This window comes from Copidosoma floridanum, unplaced genomic scaffold (assembly GCF_036245765.1).
Source record: "Copidosoma floridanum isolate Cflo_tuat_1 unplaced genomic scaffold, Cflo_Japanese_pri ptg000030l, whole genome shotgun sequence".
In the NCBI taxonomy this organism is placed as follows: domain Eukaryota; kingdom Metazoa; phylum Arthropoda; class Insecta; order Hymenoptera; family Encyrtidae; genus Copidosoma; species Copidosoma floridanum.
The window spans coordinates 4735102-4747709 of NW_028321907.1; the positions used below are offsets into that span (position 1 = coordinate 4735102).

The following is a 12608-nucleotide window of genomic DNA, read 5'->3' on the forward strand; positions in this document are numbered from 1 at the left end:
GAACTCTCGAACTGTTCCCTCTCGCGGAATTTTTCTTCCTCGAGTATTTTTTTGTTGTTGCTTTTTTACTTTGCGGTGGATGCAGTGCTTTCTCGCTACTGTATTTCACTGGTGCTCTTTGCTGATTTTTATGTGCTCTCATTGTGTCAGAGAGGCAAGCGACAGTAACCTTCTTTTGTGCACTCTGAGTTTTTTTTTTTTTTTTTTTTTTTTTTTTTTAATAGCACCACCACCTTTGTTTTTTTTTTTTTTTCTTTTTCTTTCAAAGGTTTAACATTCAAGACTTTGGACGGGAAAAAATTGTTGTAATTGTTCGGACGACTTCTTTGATGTACACCGCGAAAGCTACAATTTGCAGTGGTTTGAATGTTCTTTTGTGGACATAACAAAAACGGAAAGCCTTGTTACATTGAACTTTTTACAGTAAAAATTGTTTGCAAGAAACTTTTTTAATACAATGTGGTTGACTATTCGGATTCACCGACAAAAATGAAATTCTCCGCATACCACACGTATGATATTTCTTTTGCGAGAATTCAAAAAAGTACTAGCTTGAAGTATATACGCATCAATAAACCACTAGATGAAGAGAACTATTGTTTTTTCTCAATTCTATTGTACGAGGCAAATCACCCCGAAACACCCTTTTGTCTCCAACACTTGCGAAACTACCTTTCAGACTCAAAGTCAACTCGTGTAAAGGGGAAATTAAAAACCACCCGGCTGATCGAACGAGGTAAGAAGAATTACCAACTTTCGGCACATGCCGGGGCAGAGTCGCGAACAAAAAAAAAGGATTTGAACGGGCGCCAATGGAAGAAGGTTGCGCGCCAAGAGTCGCGAAACAAAAGCCCTCGAGATTTATACGCGTCTCGAGCGCCGCCCTTGCACACCCCCATCCCATCGATAACAATCAGCCCTTCAAGCCCTTCTTCTGCTTCCCGTCCCCGAAAAAGCAGCTGCCTACGTCCACGGGCAGTCCTTACGAAATTTCGTAACCAGAATAAAGAGTCTCTCGTTCCGTGGCAAGAGAAAGCTTGCCCACATAAATTACTCGGCGCGGCAGTACTAGCCAGCCGCGCAAATGAATACCACCCGAGGCGTTTAATTAAATTCGCGTCATGATCTATGCAGACTGGTTATTACTAAAAACCTTCCAAGAGTGCACGCCCTGCAGGTGGGTGGGGGGGGCTCCATCATCCTTTTCAACGCGCGCTCTCGTGCTGTTTATAAGTTTCGCGCCCGTCCTTTTGGCGTACACGAATTTTGCGTGTTTGCACAGCCGTCCTGCCCCTTGCATCCGCTCTTGTTTTTCCGTCCTTCGAGGGCTGGACTGTAAATTCTTCCGTGTGATTAAAAGCGCCGATGAAATCTCCCGGACTGTCAGTACAAGTGTCTCTATGTGTTATTAAAACGCGTAAACAAGGAAGTGGATGTGAATGTTTTGGAATTTTTATTTTTTTCGAGCGAGGGGGTGCTTGTCAACTTGTGCGAGCCGGAGTGATTAATTGCCGTAAGCGATACTCCGTCACGGCGTCAAGGCCGCGTATTCGTTGCCAACGAGACTTATTCTATAATACGTAGGCTGTCGCTTTTGCGCGACGCGGTGTATTTCACGGAGTACGCGTCCAAGGTCGTTTTTTATATCGGAGACGTTCGGGGTGTATCTAGACACATTTTTTCGACATCGCGGCGTCCGCGGAAACGAAAAATGACAAATGCGTGCCTAAGGAATTTTTGAGGAAAAAAAAAAAGACACTCTCTTGGGGTAATAAATTTGGTGGAGTGAAAAATTGACGAGAGTTTATGATGAATTCGCGGGCTCGGGAACTCGGAATAAGTATTCGATAATGATTTCGGAGTCGTTTTGACAAAGTATTTAAAACCATCAGAAATCTCGAGTCATTTAATAAATCTCGAATGACTGTCGATAAAATTTAAGTCTTTTTACACTGTATCCGGAAATACATCTCTTAGAGTGTACACGTGTAAAAAAATATGGTATTTGAAATTTTTCCAATACTTGCCACTTCCTCGTTTACTTTTAAAGAGCGTAATACGATACCGCGAGAAAAGAACATTTTCCAGTTTTATCGCTAATCGAGTCGAGTGGGTACACTTTGCGGAAGCTATGTGAAAACAGCTTTCGTTTTTACGTAGTGCAGTGTAATTTTGAACAAAGATCTGGACTTTACGTGTATTACTATTCAAGGGAAAGTTGTTAAAATATACTAAATTTTTTTAATCTAAAAATCACATCGACATCCGTAAATGTATAATTAATCCTTTAATTGTCGTATACTACGAAATCTACGTTGTACGTATATTCCTGAAATACCCGAAGAAAGGAAAAAAAAAAGTCAGCGACTCCCAGGGCTATTTTCACACCTTGAACACGCCGGCGGTCCGTCACCTCGTGTACACTTGTGTATTCCACACACGTTCCACTACAGGAGGAAGACAGGGAGAGGAAAAAAAAGGCGCACGTAGCTAAGGCAAATTAAGCGCGCTCGGCGACTTCTCGCTTATGAAATTACGCGCTCGGTGCTGCCACGGAGCTTGCGGAGATTGTAATTTGACAAGGAATTTGCTTAATTTTCTTCTACCCCCAACTTTTTCTCCCCATTTTTTCATTCTTTATTTTTTCTTGCGAAGAGGCAAAATTATCGAGAAAGACTTCCTTAGATGTCTCCTCCTTCTCTTCCTGCATCAAATATTTGAGTAAACAAGTGCAAAGTCCCAAAGACTCTTCCTGGTCGTGTTTATTAAGACGGAATCCCGTCGTATAATGTCAGAGGCCGGGGGGTAAGAAAAAAATGTGCACAAGAGGGAATTGGTCGGAAAATCAATCTCATAATTAAAAGCTCGGGCTCGCCGACTCTTTTGCTCAAATATTGACGGTAATGAGGGGAGTCAGCTTTCCTTTTTAAAACGAAATTTTTCAACGAAAAGAGCCAGCCGTACTGACACTGCATATAGCTCTGCTGGCTCTTGCGCAAGACTTTTTTCGCTCAAAGAACTCGGCTGACCTTTAAAAAAAAAAAAACTCGAGTTTGTGACTCGCTCGCAACTGTAACACCATCCGAGTACCGTACAAGGATGTACCGATTATTATTTTAAAATCAGTGGTGTTTACGACAAATGGGTAACAAAAAAATTTCCGCCATTTCATCGGCGCGGAACAAAAAAGGTGTCAAAAAAAATATCCATCCGCAGGACAGCGAACAAAACTCAATTCCCCGGCACAGCGCTAAATACCTCTCATCGGTCAGTCGGGGCCTCCCCTCCTTCCAAATCCACCGCCCATCATCGTTAGACTACAGCGAGTCCTGCGCGAAGGGCAGCCCATGGCACATCGGGACTGTGCGAATTTAATTTAATTGGCTGGCCAGAAAGTCAACGTGACAGTCCGGTGCGTTGATTGCAATTACGGGGGGGGGGGAGCTGGGGAGGGGAAGTTGGAGGGGAGCTCCCGTTAATTAAAAACTGTTAAAGGAAGTCCAGGGGGAGGGAAGCTCCTCGAAAAATTCGACGCCGAGATCCGCAATTTTGTGCTGAGCTCGCGAGGATTCTGCTCTGCCTTGGAGTTATTAAGGCAGTAATTTCTTTTTTTTTTTTTTTTTTCCTGCAACCAGTGAAATGGAGAGGCAAAGCCAGCACTTTTCTCGATTTGATTAGTAGTGCTCTTTGACGCAGCCGGACACGAGCCGAGTGAGCTTACAATGATCAGTGTAAACGCGTTTTGCGAATGTCTGACCGTACGCTGACTTTTCTACTTGTACGCCTAAACAAGCTCATAGTGATCTGATCCGCAAAATGTGACAAGCAAATAGTAGAAAAAATTTGGTCGACGATCATCGTTAGATCTACGTGAGACACCATGGATGAAATAAAAACAGGCACAGCAGCGCAAGTATAGAGGAGAGCGAAAGAGACCGAGGGAGCGGGATGTCTAAAAGTTTCCAGCAGTAGCTCGTGTGCTCGCGAGCCAGCCATCAATAAACTTAATTCACGTCTCCCGTGGGGGTAACAAGAGCTCCACCGGCAAAACGGGTGAGTGTACGTGTACCCGCCCATACGTTCCATTATTTATTTAGCCTCCGGTCCCGCAGAACATTACCACTGGATCGCGAAAGACGATACCCGCGTGTAGTGTGTACACGTAACGCGGAGGGGAAGTTTCTTGGTCGCATGAATATTTATATTTTTGAGTTGTGGAGGATACGCTTGTCTTGAGGGAAACTTTGCGAGCGTTTAATGTGTCAGTTATGAGATACGAGGCTCTGCAACGGCTTTGAGCTTTTTGACACTCAACTTTGATCGTCTAATTTTTTTTTTTTTTTCATCGGATAGATGATGCATGGCAAACTTGTTTACGTGATGAAACTGTAACTTTTTATTGGCTTTGATTTTGGACTGCACTCTTACTTCGCATAACCAAGCTGAAAGAATATTTTTCTGGGCTGTTTAGAATGTTGAAAAATCCTTACCTCCAGCTCGCTCGGTTATCATTCGGGCGAATAAGTTTGCAAGTGTACCGAAGTACAAGGCAATATTTTCACTGACATACTTCGAATTTCATGAATATTTTCTTGAAAAAGGGAAGATCGTTTGAGCGGAAAAAACTTCGTCAGCTCCATTTAGTGGAAAAATGTTTTATTTTTTTCAACTGAATACTGTATACGAAGCTCTTTGCACCGTAACACATGTGTATACGAGTATACTGGATGCGATGAATTTTTTACGTACACACGTGTATTTGACATACAAAAAAGAAAGAAAAAAAGAAAAAAAAAAAAAAAAAGGGTTTAAGGTACTTACCACCAAGATCGGCGAAAAAGATCTCCCGCAGGACGAGAAATTCCTCCTCGGGCAGCATGTTGGCCATGCCGAAACTGTCGTTCTCGGGCCAAACCTCCCTGAAACGAGCCATTAAAACGAAATTAGTGGGAGCTCGCTCGGAGCTGCAGTGCATCGGAGGATTTTCGTTACTCCACCCAGAGGAAATATTTTTTTTTTTCTCTTTTCAAAACTGCATTTCACGCAGCGTGCGTTTTCATGGGCGTTAAATTTTCAGTGGGATTCCGATCGTTATTTGCACGTCAATGCTTTTCCCACACGCTTCGTAAATTTTATGGAAATTCTCGTCGGCTGCTACAACCCTGTGTTACCTTTAACGTGTTTTTTAACGAAAAAAAAAAAAATAATAATAATAATAATAAAAATGACTAGAGGATACTTAATTTTCGGGAGCTAGCTGCAATTGTTCACTTGTACAACTTTGACAGGCGTAGAATTTTTTTTTTTTTTATAATTAATATGATACTTTTGTTTATTTCCTGCTGGAAATAATTTTTTGGTAAGCGAACAAGCGTGTTGATTTTATTTATAACGTTTGCTAAAATAATGACTGCAAGTTGGATTCTGTACATACAGACGAATGAAAAAGGCGAACAACAGTGGACTCGTGAATAATAAACAGACACGAAAAGCGCAGTACAAGAGAATAATAAAAAGTATCCAAAAAAACTGCGCTTTGTGTCATCTGGACAAAAAATACTTTTAATACCTTTTACAGATAAAAGTTATTTTCATCCCTTAGAGCGTTAGAAAGATGACGTAAATAAAAATGTTGGAAGAAGTTTTATTTCGTTTGTTTGCTAATTAGATTTTCTAGGGAAAAGTATGAAATCTACGACTGCCCGTCAGATATATTATAGTGTCAATTCGTCAAGTTACTGCAAAAAAAAAAAAAATCCCTAGGTTGTTTTTTTACCAGATCCCAGTAGTAATAATGTTTGGAATTTGTTTTCCTTTGACGAAACATCTCCGAATGCGATCCATCACGTTCCAGCCCGACGACAAAGTTATGTACGAAATTTGAGTTTAATTGGATGTAAATTACTCGAGTTGGTCGGGAAATCTAATTCCGTATACGAACAGATGAGTTGGTTACACGCGTAATGACAAATATTCGAGCCACCACCGTGTAAAGTTCCAAATTTGTTTCACTCCAAAAATATAAGGGATTAACGTATCGTTACATTATTTAACCATCTCCAAATTATAAAGAAGCAGTCATGCCTACGAACCGAGACTGTAAATATACCCACAGTCAAACCTTTGCCTATACGAACACACAACGATGACAAACAGGCGAAGAAAAAAAAAAAAAAAAAAAAAAAAAAAAAAAAAAAAAAAAAAAAAGGAGCGCACGCACAAATCTCCAGAGCCGTACAAAAGCTCATCCTCTCGGCTGCTCTCTTGGTTCCATTACAGGACGAAATCCGCGATTCCTCGGAAAGATCGAGAATCGAAGCGACAATGAAGCAGAGAGTGTCTCGGGCAAAAGTCGCCAGAGCCGGGAGAAGCAGCGGGGAAAAAGAAAAAGACGGGAAGAAGAAAAGATAGAGTGGATGGCAAACTCGACCGGAGCGCCAACTTTGCCCCGCGCCAACATTCGAGTCTCGAGTGCCGTCTCTTTTGCTCCCCCCCCCCCTTCGATTTATCCGTATATACGAGGAAAGACGCCGAGAGTGCGCTGCAGCAATTCGCGCCCAACTTCCAGAGAAAAGAGCGCAGAGAGAAGAAAAAGAACGAGGATGCACGGGGTTGGCAGAGAAATGAACGGAAGGCTGAATTTGATATCTCGGGGGGGAAGTACCAGATATCGGAAGATATTCCGTTTGAGGCTTCGCGCGTGGTAGGTATGCGGAGGAGCTCGCGAAAGCATAACTAACGCGCGCCCGGGACGAATAGTTGTCGTGGCATCAGCTCCTCGGGCCCCTGGGATCGATCGCGAGCGCGACAAGTGCGTGTGCACACGTCACTCGGAGAAATGAAATTGCTTGTGCTTTTCTCCATTTTTTAATCGACAAGCGAAATGTTGGAGGTAAAAAAAAAAAAAAAAAAAAATCAAGCTTCGCGATGTCGACAACAACACTGGGTGCAATTATTTAGGTAAGGGAGCGACCATTGCGTCACGCTCGGAGGAGTCCGGCAACAACAGCGAGAGGGAACTCTCGCGCGCCAGCCATTCCCGGGGAAAATATACGAAATGGAAAAAGTTTCGGGAGAACTGATCTGTCGCGGTTCGCGCTTAGGCATGCATACAAAAGAGATAGTCCGGACGGATGGATGTATGTATATGCACGTACGCCCAGTCTGGACGGTAAACAAATATAAAATATGAACTCGCGAAAACGAAAACAAAAAAAAAAAACAAAAAAAAAACCGAGGGCCGAGAGCGTGTACGTATTTATGGTTGTGGGGGATGTTTATGTACAGTGTATATCGAGTGCCGGGGCGTATTGAAATTTTTTTCCCGGATGTCAAAGACGTCCGGGCGCTCGCTGCGACGAAAAATTTGTTTTAATAAACCTGCCGGGCGGCGAGGAGACTCGAGCTTCGACAGTTATTACATGGCTTTTTTTTAAGGGTTGGGGGAAGGGAGTAAACAAGTACAGGATGGAGGGCAAAGTGAGTTTGTTTCACTTCCTGTTGACGGGAAAGTTGGACGATGCGAAAAAATCCCGCGAACAAACCCGGCTAGTTTACTTTTGAAGTATGCTCGTTACATTTTGCCGGGAAATAATTTGATTGGCTTTTAATTGACGGTCATCCTTGGTTGGATTGAAATGTTATGCACCGAAAAAAGGAAAAGCCCAATAAACGAGAGTTTCAAAAAATACTCTTGATTTAAATTTCGGGAAGTACACCAACCTCCTCGGGTTCTCTTCAGCCGCTACCTTTTACATTTGAGAAAAGAAAAAAAAAAAAAAATCCTGGGCAGCCGAAAATCGTAATTAATTAAACGCTCATCAATGAAAAGCCAAACAGCAGCGGAAAAGAGGGACTATGGAAAAAAAAAAAAAAAAAACTCGAAATCAGCACGTACGCGTGTATAGGGTGTTGTCTCGTTTGTTTTATTGGCATCGAGATCGGTACGGATGGACGCGTGGGGTTTCGGTGCACTCTCGAAAAAAAGGGTGGGCCGGAGAGAGAGAGGGAGCTACAACAAAAGAGCAAGAAAGAAGAGCGAGTCCGTTCGAGGGGGCACTTCAAAGGCCCCGGCTAAATTGCTGCAAAACCCTGGACGCGCAAAACCAATAAGCCGAATAGCAGTAGCATCCCTTCCCTGCACCCTCCGGGATCCAAGGGGGATATAAAAGAGCCTTTTCGAAAAATGGGCTGAGAGCATCTAGGTATGGGTGCTGTTTGAAAACGCTGGGAAGAGTAGTAGTATATTAATGAAAATTGGAGGGAGGAGAACTAGCGAGTCGTGCATGTACGTATACGTAGGGTGTCGCCGCAAGCTTGTTTCGCCAAAAGAGGAAAGGGTGTTTCGTGTACGCGTGGAATGAACGAGCCCCGGGGAGGCGCAATTGAATTCGTTTGGAGACGGCACGCGAGGACGCACGGCCTTTTCAACCTGATTCTGAATTATTTGTCCGGCTAATGACGCTTTTATTTGCCTTTTGTTACAGACACGCGCGTCCTGATTGACGAGTTACATTTATAAGGATACCGGGATTTTAATCAAATGTTTTTGCTATGGAACTGATTGAACGATTTATTTATGGTCAAGTACCTGCTACTGTAACGAAAAAAAACCCTCCACCAAAACGAAAGCTCTGCAACGTTTCGATACTCAAAGAGCAGGTGATAACAACTGCGCGCGAATGGAGTTTCATCCAGAGATTGTATCCCTCATGGTACATAAACACTCCCCCTGCAAGCGATTCAACCTTGTAAGGGGTCTTGGAGCAATCTATGCACGCGAGGGAAAAAAAAAAAAAAAAATAGGCACAACCTCTTTCGTATACAGTCCATTCGCGTAAGGGTAAATCCATTACCTTTCGCGGGCTTCGGGACCCTACGCGCGCAACACGCCGTGAAATCCCTTTAAAATTTTCATAGGGAATAAACGCAAAAAGGACGTAGCTGCTGCCTACCACGGGCATGTGGGAAAGGAGAGAAAGGATCGGGAAAGAGAGGCGCGCGCGTTCATATATATTCGTAGACTGAATAGAAATCCGGCTCCCATACAATTCTGCCATTATTCTTCGATTTCGAGTCCGTAGAGAGAGTGAGAGGGGGGTGTGGGGGCAGGGACAGGCGACAATGGCATGTGCCCCTCTTTTCTCTCCGATCGCTGAATTCAGCGAAAATCCGTCTGAGCTTTCGCTTGATTGCTCCGCATCTTTCACGAGCGCGCACGTGTGTGCCTTACCTCCTACGCGGCTGTGAAATCGCTCTCGCGGCGGAGCTCCATTGTCGTCGGGGCTTTGCGCGAAATTTTAATTGAAATCGGCCTCGAGTGCCGCACAGCCGAGAGCCTGCCCGTGCACACCGATGCCGGGGCTCTTGAGAAGTGCTGCTAGAGGAATTGCTTGCGGGGCGACGCGTTTCGCGAATTTTAGCACCACCGCGGTTATGCTCGATTACTCGAGAGGAAACGGAGGGAGGGTTTATAGTGGTGGTACGTGACGTGTTGCCCGGAGATTCCTCTCTCTCTCTCTCCTCGCGTCGCCTTGTTTTTCTTTTTTCTTTTCTTTTTTTTTTTTCATTTCTCCCTCGCTCCCTCCCCAACAGGTTTGCGCCGCGTGGCGTGCGTTGGAGTGCGCTTGAGAGCCGAGGCTCGTGCTCGAGATCGAGTGTGTGCGAGTGTGTTTGGCTTCTTGAGCGGTGTTTCGACTCTGCATGCGCCGGGAATGGCGGTATTGCTGCTTCTGTTGTTATCGCACGGCGAGTATGATTAAATTAGAAATTACTTTTCTACGAAAACCCAGAGAAAAAAAAACTTTCCCTCAGTTGACGGTATGCAACTAGTTTTTCACTTTTCAGGGGAAAAAGAGCTCATTAAGCTTCAGGACGAAAAAAAATAGGAGAGCCAAGTTGGAGTTTTTCCTTCAATTTTATGGCACTGCGATATCATTCACGAGGCAACGTAAACTCGAAGACCGTAATGAAACCGTACATAACAAACTACTACTATATCGTGCAAGACAAGGGTGACATTTAAAATACGTTCACGCATGGCTTACCAGGTGTAGGTGTACATACGTATATATGTATATGTCGAGCATAATACAGACTCCCGGTGTGCTCGCAGCCGCGAATAAAAGACACTCGCTCTCGCTCCACCGGGTACGGAAATGTATCGATACTTTCCATTTCCTTGTCTATCCGCCGAGCGGTCGTGTTCCTGCTTCCCGTGTTTGCTGGCTCCCCTTATACCCAGCCCTGGCTTTTTCATTTCCTCGGTCTTTCCTCCCGACGCTGCTCGGCTGGCTTCTCCACGCACTCGCGGATATTATTCGAACGGAGCTCGCTTTTCCGAAGAGGAGCAAAGAAAAAAGGCTCAAAGGAGCTCAGGGACAGTCAACAGCTGCCATACGAGCAGTCGATTTTTTTTAAGTGCACGCATTCACGTATACGGGGAGTAGCTCTGCGATTTGTCAAAAGATCTCTGCCACGGTGAGATGAGGCTCGGATATGGGCTTTCCATTCGGGGCACTGGGCGCCTTTCTCGTCGTCATCGCTGTTGCTTTTGTTGTTACTATTATTATTATTGGTACTTTTGCTCAATTGAAAGCTTTGAAGATTTCTCCTCCCCCCCCCCCTTTGATGCACGAACGGGATCGCTTCGCGCGATTATTGATCCCCCCGCGCGACGTTGAAAGTGTATACGCATCAAGTGTGTGCTTCGGAAAAGGTGATAAGTATCATTATTTATAAATTTTGCAAGGCACAACAAAATTGTTGCTTCGTACGCTACTGTCTTTGTTATGGATTTAATTGAAGAGCGTATTGAAAAACTCTAACAACGCCCCCCCGCCCCTTTACTTTGAAAGGAAATAATTACCTTTTCCTTCTTCATCACTCCATTTTGTAATTAAAGTGAAAAGTATACATCGTTTTCTAGAGTTAACGATGACCTATTTTTAAATTTTCTCATGTTACTCGAGTTGGTTTCTAATTAATTTTTCCACATTTGTGCCAAACAAAAAAAAATACACGGGAAGAGCTTGGTGCAACATTTTTTAAATTAAAATTACGCTGAACTAATAATTGCACCAGATTACGAATCCCCGTTGTATGTACTTTTATAATTTAGTACAACATTTTCAATAATTAATGAATCTAGAATCAACGAGCATCCAGATGATGTTTCACTGCAACTAAAAAAAATAACGAAAAACTCGCAAAGTAGCTTCGTTTCGAAAGACACACAGCGAAAAGTCGAAATATACACCAAAGCAGTTATCTATCAACGGAGAAGCGCGTATCACTTCATTACGCGTAAGTACGGAGCCACCTCATCCTATCTTACAAGACAGAGCGAACCATCTCCCCAAGTGTAGGTATTATACGGAACACTTGACGAGAGTCTCTCGAGCCGAAGATGCACGAGGGGGGTGGGTCTGCAAATGCCAGCAAAGCCGGATGCGTACACCGCACTACAATGCGCCACTCCCTAAGAATAAGCCCCCGCCTACCCACCCACCTATATAATATTCGTTAGACAAACGAAGCCGGGCAGAAATCCTCCTTTGTACTTGCCTATAGTACTGTAGCGGCGGAGGTAACGAGGGCAGAAACAGAAGTATATGAATTGCGGAGGAGTGCTCGAGGAAGGGAGCGTTGCATTGTTTACCGTAATACCTTTTGGTATCAAGAATGAATGCGTTATTAATAATATCGCCCGCGTGCATTTTCTTCTCTTTTATATATAATAGGTACTTTATACCTCGCATGGATGCTTTTTGACTCACACGACAGTTACTCGTTTGTTTGTAAAATTTTTTAAGATACATCAGTTCACGAGAAAAGCTTTTTCAATCTCCTAGTTTTGCTCTTTTTTGTAGGGCGTATCCTTGTGTCTCTTTTATGCGTATTTTTAATTTTGTACTGTAAGGATGTGAAGAATTTTTTTCAGCCACGACTCAAAAACGAATTTTTTTTTTCGCAGCTGATTAATTATTTTGCACTTTAATTATTCTTGGTTATACGTAAGCGTTAATTTTTCAGGACATGTACCGTACCAGCTTACTCTCGTTGTTACTATTTTTTTTCCATTTTAAGCCTTTTAAAAAAAATGTTCAACTAAACGGCTCGATCATCGAGAAACTTGCTAAATTATTAACAAAAAAAAAAAAATAGATTTTTTTTTCATGCAAGTGCTGGAAAGTTTTTCTTTTTTACTTTGATAAAACGTCTTCGTAAAAGTTATTTCTCTCAAATATTTGAGATACTCCTGTGGAGCAGTTGTGTGCTTGAAAACAATAGCCATAGACACCACAATGTCGAAATTCGTATGCGTATCAAACAAGCAAAATATTGATTTAAAATTGCCTCAGTGGCTTTTAAACGAAAAATCGTAATGAAGTTAAGCCCAGCGGTATAGAGAACACGTGTACATGCCTTCAAAGGTATCCCAAGCTCCAAGGTATAAGTATACTTTCAGGTAATTGCAAACGCAGCAAGATATATAGTATTCAGTAGGGTATGTACGTATACACGATTGCACATAATAGCCCAAGACACCGTGAATTTTACGATCAACGAGCGCGAGCGACCATTAACGATTCATCGCCAAGAGCCGC

The 12608-nt window shown here is 43.2% G+C and overlaps 1 protein-coding gene across 1 annotated transcript in view; it reads right to left on the minus strand.

The window, feature by feature from the left end:
* The window catches only part of timeout (circadian regulator timeout), a 116092-nt gene that overhangs the window by 89097 nt on the left and 14387 nt on the right, over positions 1–12608 (minus strand). The window contains exon 15 of the mRNA XM_089596351.1: positions 4822–4919. Coding sequence (XP_089452477.1) covers positions 4822–4919 — 98 coding nt within the window. The remainder of the gene's footprint in view (positions 1–4821; positions 4920–12608) is intronic.